The 27,314-nt window shown below is 38.9% G+C and overlaps 1 protein-coding gene across 9 annotated transcripts in view; it reads right to left on the minus strand.

Moving 5' to 3' along the window:
* The window catches only part of FTCDNL1 (formiminotransferase cyclodeaminase N-terminal like), a 90,748-nt gene that overhangs the window by 47,603 nt on the left and 15,831 nt on the right, over nt 1-27,314 (minus strand). For 2 of the 9 annotated variants that reach the window (XR_010129662.1, XR_010129661.1), the window contains exons 5-6: nt 15,984-16,166; nt 11,432-11,617 (exon numbers count right to left, since the gene is read on the minus strand). The exons of 3 other annotated variants lie outside the window; for them this stretch is intronic. Coding sequence is in view for 4 of the 6 variants with exons in the window: in XM_031008687.3 (XP_030864547.1) it covers nt 4,574-4,593; nt 11,432-11,617 (206 nt within the window). In the remaining 2 variants the exon portion in view is untranslated. Of the gene's footprint in view, nt 1-1,109; nt 4,594-11,431; nt 16,167-27,314 lie in introns of those variants that run through there. 4 more of the 9 variants (XM_055380387.2, XM_055380388.2, XM_031008687.3 and 1 more) reach the window with 3 other exon arrangements.

The following is a 27,314-nucleotide window of genomic DNA, read 5'->3' on the forward strand; positions in this document are numbered from 1 at the left end:
CATGACTGTAAGCTTCCTGAGGCCTCCCCAGAAGCCAAGCAGATGTCAGCATCATGCTTCTTGTACAGCCTGCAGAACCATGAGCCAATTACATCTCTTTTCTTTATAAATTGCCTAGTCTCAGGTATTTCTTTATAGCAATACAAGAATGGACTAAGACAATGGACTTAGTAAAGTTATCTTATTCAGATACGAGGGGATTTTTGTATTTGTTTCTTAACTTTTGTGGGATAAATACATACTTTTTGTTCTTTTTTAATTATAAAACACAATGTGCATAACATACAATTTACCACTTTAGCCATTTTTAAGTGTATAATTCAGTGGAATTAAGTACATTCACACTGTTGTGCAACCAAGCACCATCATCCATCTCCAGAACATTTTTCATCTTCCCAAATGACACACTGTACCCATTAAAAGGATGTTTGGTTTTAAATAGGCCTTGCTCAAAGCCAGCAGCCTGTAATGCTGTGACAGGAACCTGGAGAGGTTAATTCAGGTAACCGGCAAATGAATCAACCCCTACAACCCAATATGAATCAGTGGCACCATGTGCCTTTATCCCCTCTCATCTGTTTAATACTGATGCTCAAAACTAAAGCAAAGCTCTAGAATAGACCTAGAAAAACTATTAATACTACATTTCATTTTTACATTACAGCTTATAGACATTTATTCCCCTACTTGGGGAGGGAACTATTTTTCCTATTTCATAGCTAATGAAATTATGGCTACATGAAAAATAAGAGCAAGGACTGAACTCAAGCCCTCCAAACCACTGTCTGCTGTTCTTTCTATCGGGCCACACAGCCTCCGCCAAAGCAAGGCAAGACCTGGGCACTGCTGCTTCTCACCTCTCAGAGACTGAGAGACAGACCTATCAGGTCTAACTGGACAGCATTTTCTCTCTTCACCAGAGCAACTAAAATTCCTCACGTCTAAAAACCATACCTAGTCCATCATCTTTTCCATATTCGTTGTAATCATATTGACAGAGAAAACACACACAGAATTGGAATTCCAGAATAATATAAATGCAATCAGATTCAAGAATCAAATGTAAGTAAAAAAAATTAGATCACTGGATCCTATAAAAAGATTGAGTTCAGCCTTTTTTTTTTAACTTTTTTTTTTCTAATAGAGATAGTCTCACTACATTGACCAAGCTGGTCTCAAACTCCTGGGTTCAAGTGATCCTCCCACCTTGGCCTCCCAAAGTGCTGGGATTACAGGAATGAGCCACCACACCCAGCCAAACTCTTTATTTTTAATTCCTTAAAATAAATTCACATTTTGCGCTCTTATTAAAGAAGATCACAGTCTTTCTTGCTAAACTTAATTTGTGGAAAAATTCATTTCTCTGTGCTTTATGGGATGCATCTGATACTAGAACAATATAAATACTAAGGATTTAATTAAAATTGCCATCATTGACAAATAGCTTCTTTTAGTATACAAAAAGGCTACAAATTTTATTTTCTTTCAAATAAAATTTCTTCTGCCAATACCCTTCTCTTTGCTCAAAAACAGTATGTTCTCTAAACCTTTAGACTTTCCATCTAAATTCCAAAAGAATAAGTACTTCCTTGAAGTCATGCCCAACACCATCATGCCATCTCCCCATATAAACATTTCAAAATTCTATATCTGGTTTATGAGCAGCAGATCATCCTAAAAGTAGTAAGGCAAGAATGAACAATCATCCTTTGAAAGAGAGATTATATTTTGTAACCCTCTCATTTTTTAGTCACTTAGTACCTGATTTTTTTTTTTTTTTTGGTAACCCTCCCATTTTTTAGTCACTTAGTATCTGATTTTATTTTGCTGATAATATTTTTTTCCATAACAAAAGTATTTAGGCTATAATCAGGTAACTTTATCTACTCTAAACTATCTGAAGGATTTTTTTTTTCCTAAAAGAGCTCGAACTTTCCAAAATTCCAACAGAGAAAGAAAAGCACGGTTAAGAGCTAAGCATCATCAGCAGCAACAGGCCTTGGACCTTCATTCATTTCCAAGGCCATCTCCATGGGGGCTTGAATTCAATGACAGGCCTAAGAGTCTCAGAGACAGGAGTAAATCACACCTCTGTACCCACCACTCCCTCTCTCCGAAACAAACTCCTGTCATTATTGAATTAGGTTAATATCAGATTAAAATGAATCTCGAAACCAGTCTTAATTAGGGAAAGAGGTGACTAAAAACTAACAAACAGCCTTGGAACTGGGAACAGCAAAGGGACTCACGTGTTTTGTGATGATGTGAGTTTGGCAGGGTTTGGAGCCAAACAAGACAAAAGAGTCCCCTCACACAGACTTATAAACCTCGTGCCTTTCTCTTTGTACAACCTGTTGGAGGCACCTCTTTCTTCCATCCCCAGCTTTACAAGAGGCTGAGATGGCCATTGACACTCTAGAGCCCTGTTACTCTAGAGCTCAGGGGCAAATGTCCCGCCTTTCCCTGTCTCAGGGATGGTGCGGCTCACATTACATAAATAGCGTGGCTCTAATTATAGTTTACACTATAAGATGGACAACTTGGTTAAATTAGCATTGGTATAAAAAGCTTACATTTGCAGTTTCCTCATTTTTGGGGAACCTTACATTTCTAAAAGCAAAGTTAAGCAGGGATTGATGAGGAATAAAGGACTGACCTCATCTTCAGCATGTGATCATTCCTTAGCTACTATTTCAACATTATTTTACTGTCATTACTTTTTCTTGCTACTTTCAAACTTATTGCTCCTGATGTCAGCATCCATCAGAGAAATGCCTTCTGGGTTCACTTTTCCCTAGACTACGATGGTTTGGGGGCTTTGTTGCCTAGCCTGGCTACTCTCATACTAATAGATGTTTTACAGAAAATCAGCACACGGAAACCACATTTCATCTTTTTCCCACACATGTACATAATGAAACATTTCAACTCCCGAGGCTGGGCCTCTTCCTCCTGGGAATTCTGCAGGAATGAATCAGATTACAGTATTTCCCCATAATGCTGATTTCATAAAAATTAAATTTCCTAACAGTCAATACATCTCTCTCTCATCATCTCATGTCCCAATCACTTACCCTAAATATCTTTAAGAATTATATCAGTTTTAACATTGCACAGAGTATAATTGGAATTTTTGTCAATGTTAATGTTGCCACTCTTTAACAGAAAACTTCCAAACATTTTTCTCTCATTTACCCCCCAATAAGTCATGTTACAAATAGCCTTATGTCCTAAAATCTAATGTACATATCCTATTTTGACTCAAGGAATGGTAATATCTTTACCATCGTTCCAACAAATAGTTGGAACACACTCAGGTTTTGCTGAAGAGTATATAACACTGGGGGTTACATCAGCATGACTATTCAAAATCCTTACCAGGCCTGTAGTGCTTCACCATTACACTTTGCTGTCCCATAGCTTTGATATGCCCAGTCACATTCAGTTATTCACATGCAATTCATCAGCCTGAGGGAGCAAGTCACTTTCAAAGGAAGTTCCTGCATGTGGACCTGGGGCTTTCCCCATGACATGGGTCATTCCATCCCTGTAGCCCTGGGACTTTTCCTGAATCCCTCACCCAGCAAATTCCAAGACATCCTTTTCCACTGCATGTCTAATAACTTCCCCTTGTTAGTAGAATTTCCAAAGTTGATCATTCTTGCTATAAATGAACTCATTGCCTAAGACAAATTATTAAAGATAAAGTAAGTTTAGACATAAGCCCTAAGGACAAGAGTTCAATAAAGAACATGACACGTACACTGTTCAGTGTCCCAACAGCGACTTACTTGATTGAAATGAAACTCTTATTTTTAAAATTCCTTCAAAAGCATAAAGTTCATTTTTTAAGCAAAATAAAACATCAGAAATAACTTTCATATGCTTTTAAATAAAATAAGAGGTAATCACTTAACACAGAATAATCATTTTTCAAACAGACCCTTATTATATGTATTTTAAATTCTTCTAGTAAGCTTTAGTTGCACAATATTTTTGTTTTATTATTATTTCTTATTCAAGTAGTGATAAAACGGAGACAATTAATGAATCTGAGATGTTTCTGACCTAATCAGGGTAGTAGTTCTCCTCTCCAAGTTGGGGAAACTTCTCTCCCTTGGAAGGTGAAAGAAGAAAGAAAGAAAAAGAAGAGAAAATTTCTCTTTCTGCCCAAATTCACGCTTTTCCAATTTCCTCCATTTAATCCTTCCAAGTCAAAACCAATACGGTGATCCAATTACACTGAATCAAATTCTGTGTTTAAATCCAGCAGTCCCATTGACCTTATTTAAATGCTGAATTTGATTTTTTATGTTAATTTAAACCTACTAAGAAGGTATTTTAAATGAGAGAGATAATTAATCCCAGCAAATCGTATTTCTAGTTAAATGTCATATAATTAAAGTAATTCCACTTTTTGCTCTAAAATTAGAAACCTGATGTGAAAGTTTGTTTCTCAGTTTGCAGTTTCGCTCCACTCCCGCCTCCCGCAGATTGGCACTCGGCTGCTCTGGTGGCAGCACGGATCCCCTCACTGCAAGGCTGAAATTCCAATTTTCTTCCAACACAACTGTCACAACGCCCTGAAGCAAGCTAAAAACAAGGGAAAAAATCTTTGGTATGATTTCGTTTTCCATGTGTGCTTTAATGAAAAATTTCTCATTCTAAATATTGGTGTTTACTCCTAGTTAAATACTTTTTTATCAAAAAGAAAAAGAAACTGAGATTCAGTCGCTATTATTTCACAGAGAAATATAACAGGCCTGATGTTTTCCTGACAATTCTGTTATTTTCTTGTGTGGAAACACTGTATTTATCATATACTGTATGGCTGGTGATTTAGATATTGTTGAGACCTTATGGTGAACTGATATGGATGTAAACTCTTTATGCCAGATTGTTTAAGCAGGAAAAAACCAAATGCACTTAATTAACATCTGATGTGTAGCTTTTACAAACACAAATGCAATATTTGTGTTTGAGCACTGGCAGTAATGACTGTGAACTATGCTATTAATGTCTGGTTTAAAGATGCTTGTGGTAGGACCATGTCTGGAATAACACAAATAAAAAACTGCATTCAGACAAAACAATAGTGAAGAGCCCATTAGAAAAATGGAAAAGCAGCACTCAGAAGAAACACATGTATTTTTTTCCCTTTAGATCAAAATTATTCTGAAAAATAGTTCCAGGCACCATCATTTTCAATCAATTAAAGGTGAAAGGATTCTATATATTTTAACTCTACAGAAAAGTGTTTCACTTTAGGAGTGCCAAAGTTGTTTAGGGGTGTCTTCAGAAGTTCCATTCATTATATTATACTCCTCTTTGGTGGCCAGTATTAAAGCATACATGAGGAGAGAGCTGGGATGGTGTTTTAGGATATTTAGCACTTTTATATCTAAAGAGAAAACTTCAAATTTGTGGACTGCATTACAGTTTGAATAAATAGATTCTTTTCAACCAATTCAACTCCCTCATTAAATACTTTGTTACCAGGCTGGGCGCGGTGGATCATACCTATAATCCCAGCACTTTGGGAGGTCGAGGCAGGCGGATCACAAGGTAAGGAGTTCGAGACCAGCCTGGCCAATATTGTGAAACCTCGTCTCTACTGAAAATACAAAAATTAGTTGGGCATGGTGGCGCATGCCTGTAGTCCCAGCTACTCAGGAGGCTGAGGCAGGAGAATCACTTGAACCCAGGAGGCAGAGGTTGCAGTGAGCAGAGATCGCCTTGCCACTGCACTCCAGCCTGGTGACAGAGCGAGACTCTGTCTCAAAAAAAAAAAAAAAAAATACTTTTTTACTGAAAACCTGGTGAGTGCCAGGAACCATGCAGGTTGCTGAGTATAAAAACAGGAAGAAAGTTAAAATAAGGTAAAACCCTAGCCTAAATGTGGACTTTGCTTCAGAGTAACAAACAGAGCAAGGCAACCAGACTCAGAACTCAGGTTCAAAAACATAAACAGTTATTATACCAAAAACAATTAGTTATCATTATATATTGGTATTTTAAATTTTTTAAACCATGCACTAAAGGGAAACCACAGCTGAAACAGGACATTTGATGACTAAAGCCATAAAACTCAAACATAATTGCTAAGTCCAATGCTCCCATGGCGGGAAGAATGCAGGACTTGTGTCCGTGTGGCTGAATCCACAGAAAAGAAAGCTAAGTAAGAACCACGTGCCACAGGGCTAGGAAGTACTCCCATAGGTCCAAATTCAAGTTCCACCTCAACAGGACACTGCCTCTGCTCAGCTCTCTTTCTGTAAAATGGTTATGACGTTTCCTTGCTCTGTGAGGCATTGTGAACCTCATTCTATTGCCTTTAAATCTTTCAGAGTAGAAATAATTCAGAAGAGATTACAAACATAGGTACAAATTTACCTCCCATAATTAAGCCAGTCCAGATAAGAGGGAAACTCAAGTAACTTGCCTGCTGTCAGGTTTTTCAATAATAGAACAGTACCCTCCCTGAGTTCAGGCAAAGTCTTAAGTCCTTCATGCTCCAATTATAGGTTACATGCTTAGTGACACATTGAGACTTTCATTTTTCATCATCCCAACTAGGCTTCCTAGCCAGCATCAGCAAATAATTTTTAAGAATAGGCTCCTTAAAACGAGACTCATTCTAAAACTAGAAATTATTTTTCAAATACCAGATAAAGTTTTGGTGTGGAGTAAATTGGAGTATTCAATGTCAAGAAAAGTGCCTGATGATGCATTTCTTATTTATAGTAGAAAGAAGTAAGCAGGAAAGTGCTCAGTAACCCATTTAAATAACTAAACAGAAGCCCCTGATTCCAAGATGTACCAATTACCTCCATCTCTGACTCCTAGGGCATCATATGAAACTACAGTTCAAAGAATTTTCCCTGCATTTTTAAACAATGATGCATACATGCAGGCCATTCATACAACATATCAGACAGCAGTGTTTAAATTACCCCATAAATGTTTAGGGTTTTAAATATATATGTATAAAGTATTTATTTATAGATCTAAAAGTATCAACTATTACTGCTTTGCCCTTATTTATGTTCCCCACAAGCTGGCCAACTACAAACTTTTAAAAGGAATTTGGCTTAAAAGATTTTGCGTGTTTGGCACTGACTATGGGTGTTAATCATTTCTGAGCTCACTTCTTTTTCTCTTCTGTTTATAATATTCTTTGGGAACTTCAAAACAGAAACCTGTTTCCTTATAGATTCTGCTTCCTCTCCGGTACTGTGCAAATTAATTTGTCCTGGATTGTTGACTGTACTGTACAGTTGATAGCGCCAATCATTTCTATTTCATTTTTGTAGGGAAAAACATAAACATAGCAACAATGTGTTGAGGTTTTTCTGTTTTGGTGGGAGGGAAAAATATGTTAGGAAACACTGACATAACCAAAAAAAAAGTTAGAAAAATATATAAAGCCAATTAAATTTAAACAAGTGGGAAATCGCTATTGTTGGGAACCAAATTCATTGAAAAATTAGATGAATAACATTTCTACCCTAAAGAAAGAGGTGTTATAAATTCTACTTCAGTAGATATTGCTTCAAAAATGAAAGCGATTTATGGCCAGGCACGGTGGCTCATGCCTGTAATCCCAGCACTTTGGGAGGCCAAGGTGGGCAGATCACGAGGTCAGGAGTTCGAGACCATCCTGGCCAACATGGTGAAACCCCGTCTCTACTAAAATACAAAAAATTATCCATGCATGGTGGCACGTGCCTGTAGTCCCAGCCACTCGGGAGGCTGAGGCAGGGGAATCGCTTGAACCCAGGAGGCGGAAGTTGCAGTGAGTTGAGATCACACCACTGCACTCCAGCCTGGGTGACAGAGCGAGACTCCATCTCAAAAAAAAAAAAAAAAAGAAAGAAAGAAAGCAATTTACTTCTTTCTGGATTATTTTTTAAGGAAGAATATGTGCAATTAAGGTAACCTAATATTTTAGTAGAAAGTCTTAAACTCTACTATCTGGTGTGAGGAATATTAGAAACTAATTGTTTATTCACATCCCTTATTCACTGATCCTCCTTGAAATACTTTATTTTTCTGCTATTAGCACCTGCTTTGAGCCTACTAAATGATGGACAAACAGACTGCCCAAATTTGGCAAACTGTAATTTTCTTGTTTCTTCCACAAGCTAAGGTTTCTACCCTTGGTCATGGGTACCAGTGAAAAAAGGCATATAGGGGAAAAGCTGTGCTCCTTTTCCCTTCTTATCATGAATATGCCATCAAATATAATCTGAATACAGGCACTGAAACTTAGCTTTTATAAAATTGACCACTAATAAATCTTACTAATTACCCTTCAGGGAAGATGATGGAAATAATCACACAGGATTGATTTACAGATATTATGAAAATATGTTGGAAGCTTTAAGAATATAAAAATGTTTTTCTTACATATAATATAAACAAAATATGTACATATATATTTTACAATATTGAGATCATGCTGCCTATACTACCTGGTATCCCTTGCACTGGCTATTCCCTCTGCCTAAAACTCTCCTCCACATCTCCACGTGGCTAGTGGCCTCACTCCTTCAAGTCTTTGCTCTAATATTGCCTTTACAATGAGGCCTAATTTGGATTATTCCACTTATAATCACAATACGGCCCCATTCTAGAACTCTTAATGCCCTTGTCCTGTTCAATATTTATTTTGGCTGTAGCACTTGTTATTTTCTAATGTACTATATAATTCATTTGTTTATTAAGGCTTTTATTTATCGTCTGTCTCTTTGCCCCTCCCCAACTACAATGTAAGTTCTTTGAGGACAGATAAGTTCTATTTTGCCCGCTGGTGATACTGCTTAGCACATAGTAGGTACTTAATATCTGTTTCATTAACTAATTTAACTGCAAATTCTCTCTACATTAGATTGCATTTTCTATGTCTCTGAAAGTTCTTCTAAAACATCATGCTTGAGTATGCCATAGTTTACATAAACATACCCAAATAGCAAACATTTCCATTATTTTCAGTATTTGCTATTATAAATAATGCTTTGATAAACATACTTGTACATATACCTTTTACTATTTCCTTAGGATTTATCTCTAGATCTAGAATTCCTGAAAGGCAGTTATATACATTTTTAGAGCTCTTCGCACATATCACAAGCTCACTTCTAAAAAGTTTATACCAATTTATACTATCATTAACAGTGTAAATGTCTCTAACTACATCTTCCCCAGTATTAAATATTACCTTTAAAATATCATCTTTAAACATTCATTGTGCCAATTTTGGCATCTTAATGTTTTAACTTGGGATTTACAGATTTTTATGAAATTTTGTATGTAAATTACAGATCTCCATGTGAGTAAAAACAGAGAATAAAATCATGGGCCAGGCACAGGGGCTCACGCCTATAATCCCAGGACTTTGGGAGGCCAAGGTGGGTAGATGGCCTGAGTCCAAGAGTTTTGAGACCAGCCTGGGCAACATGGTGAAACCCTGTCTCTACAAAATATACTTGGAAGGATGAGGTGGGGGAATCACCTGAGCCCATGAGGTTGTGGCTGCAGTGAGCCGAGATCGCACCACTGTACTCCAGCCTAGGCAAATGCCATGAGACCCTGTCTCAAAAAAAAAAAAAAAAAAAGTAAGAAAAAGAAAAAATCAGAAATCCCAGTGTGTTGACCATTTCAAATCAAACAATATAAAATAGATAATGATGAGGCAGAGACACAGATTATCCAACCACAGGCAGGTGATAGATCAGATTGGGAAGCAATCCTCCCTTTAGTTTAAACAACTACATATCAAGTTTGTTCTTAGGAAACTAAACATAATTAGTGATAATATTAGCATTTGGTCTTTAACTCACATATGCTTTTTATATCAGGTTAAAGTTTTTCCCAAATATAGACCCATTTATTCTAACAGCACTGCAAAAATGAGAATTAAGTTATTCAAGTGTTTGTTTAACCTAATGATCTCACAGCAGTATACCTATGTCTAATTCCCATCCACCTGACTGCAATACCAGTCCACCTGGCACTGAAGTGACTACATCTGCGGTATAATCTCTTCAGTCTTTAGGGAAGCTCAAATTAGAAACCAGGAAATGAATTTCTGAAAATTTAGTCATAAAACTTTACACTTCTCCATTTGTGAGACAAATCATGGGAAAATATGTGAGGTTCAAATTGGCAGAGAGCAATCAGTCTCTTCCTTTTTTCTATGACAAAATGTTGAATGAAATACATTTATAATATCACTTTTATTAAATCTCATCTTCATAGGGAAGAAAAAATAGCCCTTTAGTACTGTGTTGGGCACTTTACAGACATCATTTCGACTTCACAATAATGAGAGGGAGACATTATTACGTCCGTTTTATAGATACGGGAACCAAAGCATAATGAGACCAAGGAACCACGGTCACACAGCCAGCAAATAGCAAGGCTGGGATTTCAGCATGGCCCCAAAACCTGTGCTTTTTTTTTTTAATTGCATTGCTCTACTTGATTATAGACAATATTTGTTTAAGATCAGAATTCTGTGCCAGGGGCTACTAACCAAAGACCTATGTGTAAATGATTCTGCAGGGCTTTGGCAGAGCTGTGCCATGAGAAATGTGTTTCTTATGCTCGCCCACCTCTCGCTCCTTGGATATCTAGTATTTTGGTAACTGCTTAAGTTATTGACTGACCATCAAAATGTGACCTTACATGGTTTAATCTGTGGCCCCAACAGAGTCTGAAAATGAAACAATTAAGACTCAAATAAGTGACACTAGGATGGTGGAAGTACAGACAACAGAGAGGAGTTCCACCTTTTCCTGACACATCCCTTAGGGTGGGGCAGGGAGTGAGGGCAGGAGCAGCACAGAGAGGCAAAAGTTGATGAGAGCCAGGGGAAGGAATAGTTTCTTTTTCCAGTCTTTGGTCTCTGCATTTTAGAAGTCCATTATCTAGAACAGCTTTTTTCCAGGGTTCCTCTAGAACTGATTTCCAGCTGTAAGCACCAACTTGGCTACACTGATGTTTAAGTATTGAAAGACCTTCTTACCAGCTAGAAGTGATCTCTCCCTAAGTCCTCCCTCTCCAGGTGTCTCCATCACACCCCAGGACACACCCCACACCATTCACAGACAGGGGCCTCCAGGACCCTGCCCCAGTGCCAGGAGCTATGAGCATTCTTTTCATCAGTGATCACGTTGCAGGGCTAATGATATATCTTGAATATCACTTCTGCGGGCCCTCATCAAATACTTGACGGGAGCTTCTAGGCTCACAGGTTAGCTTAAAAGGGCCTGGGTGAGAGTAACAGCAGAAAGGAGAGCCTCACCCATTTCAAGAAGCAGCCACCCCTATAACTCTTCCTGCATTAACAGGGTGTGACTCATAAAGGGGACCTCAAGTTTAAAAAAAAAAAAAAAAAACAGAGCAAAGCAAAAACCACGCTCAGAACCTGTTAAACCACATCTTTGGGAAGGGGCAGCTCCCAGGTCAGGCTGAAGAGCACTGAAATCCCTCCTCGTGAACCAGCCCAGCTGCTTCCTTCTCTGGACAAGACTGCGCTTCTCAGGCAGGTCAGCTTTGCCAAAGAGAAACACGCTGCAGCCAGGAACATGCAGCACCAGATCCTCAGCAAGGCCTGTGGCAGAGGGAATTTTAACCAAAGAAAATCACAAGCAAGCCAAATTTTAAAAACCAAAGCATATAATTTTTTTGCTGTGGTAAAACATATTTAACATAGAACTCATCATTTTAGTCATTTCTAAGTGTCCAGATCAGTGGCATGAAGTTGCACACTGTTGTGCAACCATCACCACTAAAGCACATGATTTATACAAATTTTAAACATCAAAGCTTAAACATAATGAATGCTCCACTGAAGTTAGTCTCACAGTAAAAGCTTGCCTTGATACAAGGAGGCTTGAATTTCTAACCCATTACAAATCTAATTTCACAGTGGAAATGTATATGTAGGATTAATGAAATTGGTGCCTTCAATTTTTGAACAATGTTATAATAGCCCCAACTTGTAAATATTGTTAGAAGGTATAAAAAGTTAGGAGGGCAAGGGCCAGTAACCACACTGTCTAATACAGTAGCCCCTAGCTATGTATGCTATTAAAATTTAATTCTAATCAATTAAAATTTTAATTAGGATTTATCTCTAGAACTAAAGTTTTAATCGACTAAAATTAAATAAAATGGGCCAGGGCAGTGGCTCACACCTATAATTCCAGTACTTTGGGAGGCTGACACAGGAGGATAGCGTGAAGCCAGGAGTTCGAGAACAGCCTGGGCAACATAGTTAGACTCCTATCTCTACAAAAACTAAAAAAAGAAAAGAAAAAATGAAAAATGAAGTTTTTTAGTTGCACTTGTCACATTTCAAGTACTTAACAACCACACATGGCTAGTGGTCTCCATACTGGACAGCACAGACAAAGAACATTTCCATCGCCACAGAAAGTTCTATTGGACAGCTCTGGGCCAGATGCTACATAAGGAAGCCTAATATTTAAACACAATTGGAGATTACTCTAAATGACAGAACATTTTTCATCTTCCTCTGCCATTCTTCATATCTGGATTCTCTGGATATGATTTTATCTTCTCAAGGCAAAATATAGAATTGCTGGGCTTTTCTAGATTACTCCTTCACCGGACCTCTGCTTGTTTTCTAGGAGCTAATTATAGTCCCCTGTAAGCAAACACAGAGATGGCATACATTTTTGTCTGATATACGAAATGTAGGTGCTCAGGGAATTCTGGGGCTGGCCTGGGATAGCAGGAGTGCAGGCCTTCTTTATTTGTTCCTTATCACGGATCATCAAAATCAGGGCTGAGATGAGATCTCTGGCCACAATAAGCATAGGAGACTTTCCCAACTGCAATTTCAGGGTGTATTATTTGTTTAATTCTAATTCAGGCTGCCATGTTAATGGAGGAAATGAAATGTAGAAGACACTAAAAAAAGACTGGGTACCACTGGGGTGTAAAAAGTCTTGGGAAATGTTTTGGTTTTGGTGGTTTTTTGTTTGTTTGTTTTTTGAGATGGAGTCTCGCTCTGTCGCCCAGGCTTGAGTGTAGTGGTGCGATCTTGGCTCACTGCAAACTCCACTTCCTGGGTTCAAGCAATTCTCCTGCCTCAGCCCACCATGTAGCTTGGATTGCAGGCACGTGCCACCATGCCTGGCTAATTTTTTTTTTTTTTTTTTTTTTTTTGTATTTTTAGTAGAGACAGGGTTTCACCATGCTGGCCATGCTGGTCTTGAACTCCTGACCTCATGATCTGCCCTCCTCAGCCTCCCAAAGTGCTGGGATTACAGGCATAAGCCACGTGCCCAGCCTGGTTTTTTGTTTGTTTGTTTTTTGAGATGGAGTTTCACGCTGTCGCCCAGGCTGCAGTGCAGTGGCATGATCTTGGCTCAGTGCAACCTCAGCCTCCTGAGTTCAAAGGATTCTCCTGCCTCAGCCTCCAGAGTAGCTGGGATTACAGGAACCCGCTACCACACCTGGTTAATTTTTGTATTTTTAGTAAACGGGGTTTCACCATATTGGCCAGGCTGGTCTCAAACTTCTCACCTCAAGTGATCTGCCTGCCTCAGCCTCCCAAAGTGCTGGGATTAGAGGCATAAGCCACCACGCCCAGCCTGGGAAATGTTCTTTCTCTGAGTCAGGTAGGGACTCCAGCATTAGAAGTTCCTGGTATTGTAGATACCATAAAGCCAAGAAAATCTCCTAAGTTTATTTTAGCCCTAAGTGATTTCTGTTTCATTAACACTACTTTAAGGTACAGGCATACCTCAGAGATATTGTGGATTTGATTCCAGACCACAGCAATAAAGCAAATATCGCTGGCAAATATCACAATAAAGCAAGTCACATAAATTTTTTGGTTTCCCAGTGCATATAAAAGTTATGTTCATATTATACTGTAATCTCTTAAGTGTTTAATAGCATTATGTCTGCAGAAACCAATATATATACCTTAACTTAAAAATACTTTATTGGCCAGGTGCAGTGCCTCACGCCTGTAATCCTAACACTTAGGGATGCTGAGGAGGGAGGATTGCTTGAGATCAGGAGTTTGAGACCAGCCTGGGCAACATAGTGAGATACCAACTCTACAAAAAATAAACAAAATTACTTGGGTGTGGTGGCGTATGCCTGTAGTCCCAGCTACTGAAAAGGGTGAGGTGGGAGGATCACTTGAGCCTGGAAGGTCAAGGCTGCAATGAGCTGAGATCATGCCACTGTACTCCAGCCTTGGTGACAGAGCTAGACCCTGTCTCAAAAAAAACCAAAAACTTTATTGCTAAAAAATGCTAAGGCTTCAGCAAGTCATCATCTTTTTGCTGGTGGACATTCTTGCCTTCATCTTGATTGCTGCTGACTGATCAGGCTGATGGCTGCCAAAGGCTGGAGTGGCTGTGGTAATTTGTTAAAATAAGACCACAGTGAAGTTTACTGCATCAATTGGCTTTTCCTTTCACGAAAATTTCTCTGTAGCATGTGATGCTGTTTGATAGTATTTTACCTGCAGTAAAACTTCAATATTGGAAACAATACTCTCAAACTCTGATGCTGCTTTATCAATTCAGTTTATGTAATATTCTAAATCTTGTGTTGTCATTTCAACAGTGTCCACAGCATCATCACCAGGAGTAGATTCCACATCAAGAAACTTCTTTTATTGCTTCATCCATAAGAAGTAACTCCTCATCCATTCTAGTTGTTGGGTTTTTTTGTTTGTTTTGGAGACAGCATCTTGCTCTGTCACCCAGGCTGGAGTGCACTGGCATGATGTAGGCTCACTGCAACATCTGCCTCCCGGGTTCAAGTGATTCTCATGCCTCAGCCTCCCAAGTAGCTGGGATTACAGGTGTGTTCCACCACTCCTAGCTAATTTTTGTATTTTTAGCAGAGATGGGTTTCACTATGTTGGCCAGGTTGGTCTTGAACTCCTGGCCTCAAGTGATCCGCCAGCTGCAGCCTCCCAAAGTGCTGGGATTACAGGCATGAACCACCTTGCTGGGCTCCATTCAAGTTTTATCATGAGATTTCAGCAATTCAGTCACATCTTCAGGTTCCACTTCTAATTTTAGTTTTCTTCCTATTTCCACCACATCTGCAGTGACTTCCTCCACTAAAGTCTTAAAGTCACCCATGAGGGTTGGAATCAACTTCTTCCAAACTCCTCTTAATGTTGATACTTGGACTTCCCCCCAAGAATCATGAATGTTCTTAATGGCATCTAGAATGGCAAATCCTTTCCACAAGGTTTTCAATTTACTTTTTCCAGATCCATCAGAGGAATCACTATTATGGCAGCTATAGCCTTACAAAACGTATTTCTTAAATAATAAGATGTGAAAGCCAAAATTACTCCTTGATCCATGGGCTGCAGAATGGATGTTGTGTTAGCAGGCATGAAAACAACATTAACCTCCTTGTACATCTCCATCAGAGCTCTTGGGTGGCAAGGTGCCTTGTCAATGGGCAGGAATATTTTGAAAGGAATATTTTCTTCTGAGCAGTAGGTATCAACAGTGGGCTTAAGATATTCAGTAAACCATGCTGTAAACAGATGTGCTGTCCATCCAGGCTTTGTTGTTGCATTTATAGAGCACAGACAGAGTAGATTTAGTACAATTCCTAAAGGCCCTTGGATTTTCAGAATGGTAAATAAGCATTTGACTTCAACTTAAGGTCATCAGTTGCATTTGCCCCTAACAAGAGAATCAGCCTGTTCTTTGAAGCCAGGCATTGACTTCTCTCTAGCTATGAAACTCCTAGATGGCCTCTTCTTCCAACAGAATGCTGTTTCATCAACATTGAAAATCTGTTTAGTGTAGCCACCTTCATCCTTTTCTTTAAATTTTTTGTAGAGACAGAGTCTTACTATATTGCCCAGGCTGGTCTCAAACTCCTGGGCTCAAGCAATCCTCCCACCTCGGTCTCCCAAAGTGCTGGAATTACAGGAATGGCCACCATGGCCAGCCTACCTTCATCCTTGCTCTTAGCTAGAGATGCCAGGCTCCTGGGTAACTTGTTGCAGCTTCTACATCAGCACTTGCTGCTTTACCTTGCACTTTTATGTTATGGAGGGAGCTTCTTTCCTTCAATCTCGTCAACCAACCTCTGCTAGATTCCAACTTTTCTTCTGTAGCATCATCAGCTCTCTCATCCTTCACAGAATAGAGGAAGAGTTACAGCCTTTCTTTGGATTAGGCTTTGGCTTAAGGAAATGTTATGGCTGGTTTGATCTTCTATCTAGCCCACTAAAACTTTCTTCATATCAGCAATAAAGCTGTGTTGCTTTCATATCATTCATGTGTTCACTGTAGTAGCACTCTTATTTTCCTTCAAGAACTTATCCTTTGCATTCACAACTTGGCCGACTGGCACAAGAGGCCTAGCTATTGACCTATCTCAGCTTTCAACATGCCTTCTTCACTAAGTTTAATCATTTCTAGCTTTTTATTTAAAATAAAAGATGTGAGACTCTTCCTTTCACTTGGACACTTAAAGGCCATTGTTGGGTTATTAATTAGCCTAATTTCAATACTATTGTGTCTCAGTAAATAGAGAAACCCAAGGAAAGGAAGAGAGATGGGGGAACAGCCAGTCGATGAAGCAGTTTGAATAGACAACATTTATCAGTTATCTCTTATGTGGTTGTGGTTTGTGGCACCCGAAACATCAAAGATCACTGATCGCAGATCACCATAAGAGACATAATAGTGGCTGGGCATGATGGCTCATGCCTGTAATCCCAGCACTCTGGGAGGCTGAGGCAGGCAGATTGCCTGAGCTCAGGAGTTAGAGACCAACCTGGGCATCATGGTGAAACCCCGTCTTTACAAGAAATACAAAAATTAGCCTGGCATGGTGGCACACACTTGTGGTGCCAGCTACTTGGGAGGCTCAGATCAGAGGATTGCTTCAGCGTGGAAGACCAAGGCTGCAGTGAGCCATGATTATGCCACTGCACTCCAGCCTGGGTGACAGAGCAAGACCCTGTCTCAAAAAAAAAAAAAAGAAAAAGAAAAAGAAAAAAAAGATATAATAGTAATGAAAAGGTTTGAAATATTGTGAAAATTACCAAAATGTGACAGAGACACAAAGTGAACACACGCCATTGGAAACATGGCACCAATGGACTCACTTGATGCAGGGTTGCCACAAACCTTTAATTTGTAAAAAATGCAATAAAGTCACAATGAGCAAGGTAAGCCAGTACTAAAGGGCCACAGCTCCTGGAATGGGGTGGGGCTAGAGATCAGGGATACAGTCAACTGAAGTTTAGGAATTGCAAGATAATGTTTAGGTAGTGATATAGTTGGGATGTTTGTCCCCTCCGAATCTCATGTTGAAATGTGATCCCCAGTGTTGGAGGTGGGGCCTAATGGGAGGAGTTTAAGTCATAGTAGCAGATCCTTCATGAGTGGCTTGGTGCCCTCCCATGGTAATGAGTGAGTTCTTACTTTATCAGTTCACACAAGAGCTGGTTGTTTAAGAAGCCAGCATCTCTCTTGCTCCCTCACTCACCATGTGACACACCTGTTTCCCCTTTGCCTTACAGCTATGAGTAAGAGCTTCCTAAGCCTTTACCAGAAGTCCAGTAGATGCTGGTGTCACGCTTGTACAGCCTGCAGAACCATGAGCCAAATAAACCTCTTTTCTTTACAGATTACCAGGTCTGGAGTATTCATTCACAGCAATGCAAATGGACTAACACAGGCAGTGAGCTAAATTCTCCCCTCAAATCTACAATGGTTGAGGAGGTGGCATGAGAAATGGGAGAATATTTAGGAAAGGTTAGAACTAAATTCTGACAACTCTCCAAATTGTTCTGGTCACATGTATGTGCTCCAGCCATAACTTAGCGTAACTCACATTTGGGCTGCTGCAGTAGCCTAAAAGCACAAACTGTGATGCCCAAAAACCTGTCCTACTAAATACACGTTTCCTGGCCCTGCCCAGCTCTTTGCCTACCCAGGCCAGCACCTCCATTTGGAGCTACAGTTCTGTAGCACTGCCTAAGTTTATATAGGCAGAATGCTTACAAAGGAGATTCTTTAATCTGGTTCCTAAAGGGCAAAGCACTGGGAGATATTTGTGGTAGCAACCCCCAGCTGTCTGCAATTGGAGATTCAAGGGCAGGGGTGCATTTTAATTTAGTGGAAACTAAATACTTTTAAGTCCAGAATGTATAGGATTGAATACCATTTCTGCTCCTTAATAGCTATTTGGGAGATCTTGAACAATTTACTTTACATTTCTGAGTCTTAACCTCTCTATCTGTAAAATGGAAAAGAAAGAAAAAAAAAACCTTTCTCTAAATCACCAATTCCTTATCTAGAAATTTCTCAGTCAAAAAAAAAAAAAAAAAGAATAGGTTGGGCGCGGTGGCTTACGCCCATAATCCCAGCACTTTGGGAGGCTGAAGCAGGTGGATCACTTGAGGTCGACAGGTCAAGACCAGCCTGGCCAACATGGTGAAACCCCATTTCCACTAAAAATACAAAAATTAGCTAGGTGTGGTGGTGGGCACCTGTAATCCCAGCTACTTGGAGGCTGAGGCAGGAGAATCACTTGAACACAGGAGGCGGAGGTTGCAGTGAGCCGAGATTGCGCCATTGCAATTCAGCCTGGGTGACAGAGCAAGGCTCCGTCTCAAAAAACAATAATAATAAGCGTTTATCCTGTCCTTCCTGCATGAACAGTATTTCAGGGTAGCTAGATAGTCCAAACTGATGAGAAAAAAATTTTAATAGAAAAAAATCCAACTAATAAATGTGGAAGTGATGACAGAATTAGAAAATCACAATTTTTCAGCACCTAAAAACATGATTGTATTAGGCAAAGATTATGAATGGATGAAACCCTCCTGAAAAGTCAATTAGGAACTTCACAACATCAAAGGCAGCTGATGTTTGTATCACCAGAAGTGAGACACCCAGGCACTGCAGCCTCCTGGTGTGATGCAGTGTGAAGCACACAGCCCACCTTTGAAGAATTCCTGCCAAAAAAATTAAACTTCAACTAATCAGACCTCTGGAGCTAACAGAGTTTACAGGAAATGTGAGGGATAAAGACACAAATTAAATGACACCATAAGGAAGCAAACAGATCCAGAATGTGGAAATTCTATAGGATAACTGACCCAGATTCTGCTACAAATAAATGGCAGGGAAAAAACTGGGGGATTTGGGGACACAGGGAGACTGGTGTAGATCAAAACAGACTCAGAGATACAACAATCAGTGTGATGTATGAGCCATGTTAGATCTAGATTCAAACGGGCCCCTATAAAGAGATATTTGCCTGGATTATACACTGGGTATTAGATGGTATCATCGAATTATCATTTTGTTGGGTGTGATGGTGGCATTACAGTTATGTAAGAAAATATTCGAATTGCTTAGAGATGTATATTAATTATGAAGGAGTGAAATAACATGATCTTTGGAATTTGCTTTAAAATTATTTACTAAAAACAAAAGGAAAATGAAGGAGATGCAAGGAGAGAAAAATAACAGAAAGTAAAGGAAAAAAAAAAAAGAAAAAGAAACTACCCCATAGGATGGATAGAGATTGGATAAATTAAGAAAACCATGTAGCCCAATGTCTGGTACAGAGTATAACTCAATAAATAGCTCCCTTTCCCTTTTGCAAGCCTAAGCCACTGTTTTGAATTCTGAGTTCTGAATACCCTCCTAGGCTGGCATGTTCCTACTTACTAGGAATGCTCCTATATTTTAACAATTCCTCTTCCATTCTGTCATCTACATAAATTCATCATGGAAGAAATCAAGCTTGATTTTTGTTCTCTAATGAAGCAAGAAAATGAAATATTACATTATTTTCGTTACAATGAAGAGACAACCAAGGCCAAAATAATATTTAGCAATAAAGACAATACAATACCCTCTTCATACTCAAGGAAATAACATTTGTGTTTCTAATGACTGCAATCCAAGGACCTATAGTAAGTAGGTATTTGTAATTTTGTTGGAAAACAAATTTAGACGGCCTGTGTTTCAAAAAAAATCTCATATTTAGTCAGATAATTAATTACTACCAAGCTATTTTATTTGTGATATGAATTGTATATTCAAAAAGGCTAATTTTGATTTTATATTTTGATTTTCTCAATTAATCTGCATAAAAATCATCCCCTATAACTTCAAATGTCCACATCAAGCAAATCATATTGGCCTCTTAAAGAAGATAATAATTCTGAATACTTCAAGCTCAAGCCTGTGGAAAACTGTCTCATCAGTTTTCAAGTAAGTGGCATTATCATTTAAAGCAATAGTTTTGTTCAGATTTGCTGTAAAGCCACTGCTCGCTGTAGCTCTCTTAGCTGTTTGTTCCACTTCCCTCTACAGTGGAACCAAACTTAAGCTTGTGAAAGAGTCCCAGGAAACCCAAACTCCTGAATTAACTCCTGCTTCATATTTGTGTCCTCCCTCTCCTGGAATTCATTTCTCCCATTCTTGTGTTAGAATATTCTACAGCTTTTGTTTGTTTTTATTGATAGTATCAAATCTAATAGACTTGTATTAAATAATCTTGAGCTTTTGTTTTCCATTCTGAGTTTCAAAATCCCAGAAGGCAGTGCCTTCTAGTTACTCAATAAAGGTTTATCAAATTGAATGAACTGACTTTGCTTCCTAAGCACTTTGTTGATGTTGGTGCTGCAAACCTGGAATATCAGTGTCCATTCTAAACTAACAAATGCGAGTAAGGAGTCACTCTGCTAACAAAACGAGAAGAGTTCAACACCAGTGAGAACATATTGTATTCCTAGTGAGAAACCATGGGATCAATTTTCCACAGTCGTGTTAACGTTTTATGCTCTGTCCTTAGAGTAGTGGTCATATTCACAGCAGTCAAAACCACATGTACCTGTGGGATATCCATGCTGATCAGCTTTGTTAGACAAGGCATATATATGAATCACCTGTTCAGAAAGAATATAATGCCATCATGCAGTTTTGAAACAGGCAAAACAAAACTGCAGCTTCCTAAATCACTCTTTATTAAAAGACCAATTTTTTTTTAGGTTATTTTTTTCCCCCAATTTAAGAAGCTTTTCCCACCGCTATGGTCAGTGGTTCTGCCCTTTCCAATTTCTCTGGTCATATTCTAAAAGGGTTGATTTAAGGAAATACTGAAATGCTTTTTAAAAATATATATTTTTTAACCTTCGTGTTTGGCTGACCTTATTTGCTATAAAATAATTTTTAGTTGTTTCTAAATATGAATATCTAGCACTTTCTTTTCAGGCTTAACTTTAGAGACTTCTGTGAGTTTGGTTATATTCCTCTTTGCAGGAGAATCGATGCAATTAGATGTTTCTCAGTGCAATGAGAAGTTTAGGCTTCATATTCGTAACACAAATGTCTTTTCTAAGCCTATAACAGACATAATTGTGGCTAAAATGTAGTATTTTATTAAGAATATACAACAGTAAAAGTAGTACATGAATTCAGGACTTAAGAATCTGCTTAATTAAATTTATCTGTCTACAGTGGTATTTAATATCATTCTTTTCCCTTCTGCTTTTCTTTCTTTCAGGAGCAATTTAGGACTACCGATATAAATGGACTTGAAATTGAATTGTTAAACAGAACTGCATTTCAGCAGCTCAAGGAATATAACTCATTCGTTTTGTTATATTTCTGATGCCAGCCAAAATGCAGAACTTAGAAAAAAGACCTCAAGTCTGTCATTCCCTTTCCTCTAGGAAAAGTTAAGTTCTCTTTTCTGTGACCTACTGCATAAATGCATGGTTCATTATTATTCTTCAACCTGGATTCAAATGATACTCAAAAAAGTATCAAACCTTTCCCTAAGCACAAACCAATCAAAAAGAGCATTTTCCAACCCATATCACCTGAGACTCAAATCAAGTAGAAAAAAAAAAAAAGCTCAAAATCTAAAAATTAAACTGGGTGCTAGACTTAAAATCTTACAAGCATCTTCTAGTTTTAGTATAGCTGTTAATATAGCCAAGTTTTTTTTATTTAGTTGATTTTTTACTTTCATATTTTTTAATGAGAAGAAGGTAAAATTCTCTACCAGAAGTAATAAAAATTTCAGATGATAAGACAGATAGCCCTAAAAGTTTTTGCCTAAACTCATGCACATAAACTAAAACTGGCCGATTAATCTCGCTACAGTATGTTTAAAAAGAGTGGCATTTGAAAATACAGTATAGCAGTGTGATGCTGCACTGCCTCTAATTAAGTGCAGACTAGGAAAAATTATTCTTAGTTTAGTCTATGAAAGGGGGGTGGTGGAAATTTCTCTCTTTGCAATTCAAAATTATTTTAAAGATAGAACATTTCTTTTCCAATGTCTTCATTAAACAGAGCTGTTAAGAATTGTCTCCCAACCATCCCCAAAGAGTACAAAGCTAACCAGTACTCGTCCCATATGCTCTGCTTTGAAGTGTGAAGCTGTGACCATCCCACTAGACTCTTACACCACCATCAAAGCCGTCTCATTACGCCCAGTGCTGAGAGTTAAAGCGCGGGGCCCTAACCGCTCCAACACAAACACTGCATTAACAAAGCGACCGCAATATTCCTCCCCCACATGGCTAGAACTTGAAGAAATTTTTACCATATGTACACATGCACGAGATACAGAAATTTATTGTGCTAGAACATCATTGAGAAGCACATTAAACATGCTGACTAGAACTGGATGTTATTCTAAGGGACTGAAAAAAATAAAATGCAGCTAATCTTTATGATGAAAGAGCAGAAACATCAGGCTGAAAAATGAGATCAAGTGCAATTCCTAAATTGCATTTCGACTGACACGTTCTGTTGCCTGTTTTTTCTTGAGGTAGCAGAAAACAATTTAAGGGAAGAAACAAAACTCTACTGCACATCACTGGATGCTACTGTTTACTCCACCATGTTTCATTTCAAAAGGACGAACTTAAAAACCACGATAGGCTGATAACAACACCTATGCCTCCAAATGAACAGGCCTTGCTAAGAAAAATTTCACTTGCATCTCTGAGTTGTCAGTTTATTATTGGCATAACAGTAAAAAATAAAATGCAAAGAAAAAACTTATTTATTATGGAAATGAGGTCAGGATAAGCACTTAATTGATTTTCATATAAAATTAATCTGGAAAAAACATTTTTAAATGTTTTAACCTAACATTTCCATTCCTTTGTATTTGCTCTAGGAAAAGCCTTGCATTTGTGCACAAGAGGGACTATTCAACAATGTTCATCATTGCATTATTTGAGCTAGGAAAAACAAGAAACAATCTGAATGTCCACAAACAGGAGAACAGACAAAATGTGTTATATTCATATTATGATAATTATAAAGCAGGTAGAATGAAATAGAACTATATGTAATACCATGGATATATTTCTAAGCTATCTTGCTGAATGAAAAAATTATAGTATAAGAGCATTTCTAATACAAACATACCCAAGCAATACTATATTGGATTTATTGGTTTACACATGTACGTAAGTAAAGCATGTAGAAAATTCTGGATTTGGGGCATGCTATACTCTTACCATAACTTGGCAGAGGGACATTCAGAGAACCAGGAATGAGAGTAGTGATCAGAGGTGAATTTTAACCTTAACTGTAGTACTCGAAATTTTGAAACAGAGAATTAATTTTAAAAAATCAGGCAAGGTCTAATAAATAAATGGTTGTGAGGATTCTTTGTTCTATTACTGTCTTGATAGAAAAAACTACAAGTGAGTTTCTTAATGTGTCGAGGTCTGCTTTCCAGCTATGGAATGAAAAAATTGGACCTATCTACTCTCCTCCCTATAAACAGAAAAATAATGTGCCCTCAAACTCTTAAAATACCATACAATTTCATGGAGATACAGATATAAGTATTCATGAAAGTATATAGTATATCAGGAGTTTGGGGTATATTTTACATATATATTTCATAACCAATAATCCAAGAAGGTTGTTATTTCCTTGCATATAACATATAGTTTCATAGAGATATGTATATGGAAGCTTATTATTCCTTTGTAGGGCATATGCTGATATATTTACCACTTTGTGCAGATGTGATATAATTCATTTAAAGAATTATACTTTCCTGAGTGGCCTAACATATTTAACTTATACTGTACTCCATAACTCATTTTATTGTGTCCTGTGGTGCTTTCTAATAGCTTTACACACAGTTATTTCATGGCCTCAGTTTTGTTGGGGGAAGGTACTTTGTTATACTTCTCTAAAAGTCACAATAGCATTTACTATAGGAAATGGAAACATAACAGGCACTCCAAGACTGTCTGGATGTTCACAAACACGTCTCCATTTATTTTCATAATATTTCTCTGAAATAGGTACTGAATATCATTTTGCAAATGAAGAACTGATAAAGGAGAAGCTGTCTGCTATAGAACTTAAATTTCAGAGCTGAAAGCACTTCAGACATCTCTTGCTCAAGTGATTTTCTAACATCTTGCTGTGCAATCCCTTTTCTCAGAAGGTACCTTATTTGGAATCTTGATACATAAAACAGAAAAGGGGGATCCACTCTCTTTATGGTGAAAGGGACTCTCCTGGGCTCCAACTGCTCTGTACCCCCTCCACAAGGCAATGGAGAATCACTAAAAATAATGACAGCCGGTAGGAGGCAGAGGACCTGGGGCTTTATACAGTCATCGATTATCATAACCATCCTGATAGGATGATATTATTCTCCCATTTTACAGATACAAAAACTCTTAGAGACTGAAAAAGAAGAGACTAAAAAATTTTCTCAAGCCAGTTGGCAAACAAGTAGCAGACGTGGGATTTGAACTCAGATTGTTCAGCTCCCTAATTTTTTTTTTTTTTAAGACAGGGTCTTGCTCTGTTTCCCAGGCTGGAGTCCAGTGGCACCATCACAGCTGACTGCAGCCTTGCCTTCCAGACTCAAGCAATCCTCCCACCTCAGCCTCCCAAGTAGCTGAGATTAGAGGTACACAGCACCACACCTGGCTAATTTTTTTTAAATTATTTGTAAAGATGAAGTCTCACAGTGTTGCCCAAGCTGGTTTGGAACTCCTGAGCTCAAGCAATCCACCTGCCTCGACCTCCCAAAGTGCTGGAATTACAGGCATGAGCCAGTGTGTCCAGTTTCAAATTCTTATCCTGCCCACTTCCCATCTTGCTTCCCTGTCTAACCACAGTGGAATGTGATGTTATTGGTTAGTTCACGCTGATCAGAGACTGACAGGCAGATCTACACATATACATCCTGAGTGGGTGGAATTGGTATTGACCTTTCACTTGCATATATTGCTCCCCGCTTGTTAAGGACCTCTCACTCTCTTTCAGAGAAGCTATAGAGATGCTAAAGGTTCCCCAAAGAGTAGTTCAGATGGGTCATGGCAAAGCCTTGGGGATGGCCAGGAATCCTTCTGCTGGATAACATATCAGCAATGTATAAATAGCCTTCAGCATTAAGCCTACTCCCCACAGCAACAAAGAGTTAACTTGGCTCTTCCACCTATTCGGTGCTCCTCAGAAGGACACACAAATGCTTTGCATGAGTTACTTTGCTTTCCTTGTGCGTGTTCAGCTCTCAAGCCTCTTCTTGGCTGCTGGCCACAGACAACACACAATAATCTCTCAGTGGTCTCAAAGCTGGCACTACCTCTCACCATTTGCCCACCAAAGGAGTCAAGTCCTGCCCTCCCCCTTTTCATATCCCCACCTTTCAGATAACGATCATTTTCACACACCCTTCTCCAACCTCTTTCAACTATGTTTTGGAGAAAAATGCTTTCCGCCCATTACTGATGTTTTCTTCCACATGGAGAGAGCTCTGCTCATCTTGCTGTCTGTTACAGGCTGAACTGCATTCTCCAAAAATGCATATGTTGAAGTCCTGGCTCCCAGCACCTCAGAATATGACCTTATTCTGGAATAGGGTCATTGCAGATGTAATGAGTTAAGATGAGGTCATACTACAGTAGGTTGGGTCCCTAATCCAATATGACTGGGGTCCTCATAAAAAGGGGAAATTGGGACACAGACAATATACAGAAAGAATGCCACATGACCATGAGGAAGGTCAAGTGCAAGCCAAAATGGGACAGGTTCTCCCTCACACCTCTCAGAAGGAACCAACCCTGCTGCCACCCTGATCGCGGACTTCTAGCCTCCAGGATTGTGAGACAATAAATCTCTGTGGTTTAAGCCACTCAGACTGTGGTACTTTGTTACTACAGCCCTAGCAAACTAAAACACCAGCCTCGCTCCCTCCTAACTTTCATTCTCTGATGGGAAGTTTGGGAGAGAAACTGGATGTGCACAGGCCCACCCTGCCTCCCTCTTCCTTCTTAGGAGCTGGTTTTCAGCAGGAAACACACATTACAGGCCACTCCTCCTCGCCATAAAGCTGTCCAGCCTCAGGCCTTGGCTGCCCGGTACTGCCTGTGACTGGCTGGGTTAGTCTAATTCTCTGGTAGGGTAGTCCCAGCCGCCAATACTAGTTTTATCAGTAATAAAGTTATTGTACTCTCCATTTCTCATCTGCCTTTCTCTTCTGTGGGGCTGGTTCCAAATGTGGGAAAGGAAGACGTGTATTATTTGTCACGCTCTCCTCTTAAACCCACCCCAATACTCTTATTTCCCTGAGGGGAGGGAGTGAAGTGACCTTCTTCTTTCTCTACTCTCTTTCTAATTTCGTTGCTACGCTATATAAACTTTGTGCACTGCTTTCCCAAAGCCTCTGCTTTCGATTGTCAGAAATTCTAGCTGTGTGGTGGCTCATGCCTATAATCCTAGAGCTTTAGGAAGCCAAGGCAGGAGGATCACTTGAGGCCAGGAGTTCCAGACAAGCCTGGGCAACATAGCAAGACCCTGTCTCTACAAAAAAAAAATTTAAAGATTAGCTGGACATGGTGATACATGCCTGTAGTCCTAGCTATTCAGGAGTCTGAAGCAGGAGAATCACTTGAGCCCAGGAGGTCAAGGCTGCAGTGAGCTAGGATTGCACCACTGCACTCCAGCCTGGGCAACAGGCAAGTTCCTGTCTCTAAAATAAATAAATAAATCAAACATGAACACTGTTACTTCTGCATTGTCACTATAACAATCCTATAATCCGCTCAAGGTAGGTAACTCAGACAGTCCCGCACAGGCTGCGGGGAGAAGAAAAGCACAACAATTAGTATCTCAAAATATTATCTTACTACCTATGTTTAGGTAATTAAAATTGGAGAATGAATTATTCAACCTATGTAACTTTAATAGTCACATAATAAATGATAATTAATGATGCTATAATTATTGTAATATCATAATACATTGTTGTCA

This window comes from Gorilla gorilla, chromosome 11 (genome assembly GCF_029281585.2).
Source record: "Gorilla gorilla gorilla isolate KB3781 chromosome 11, NHGRI_mGorGor1-v2.1_pri, whole genome shotgun sequence".
Taxonomy (NCBI): Eukaryota; Metazoa; Chordata; class Mammalia; order Primates; family Hominidae; genus Gorilla; species Gorilla gorilla.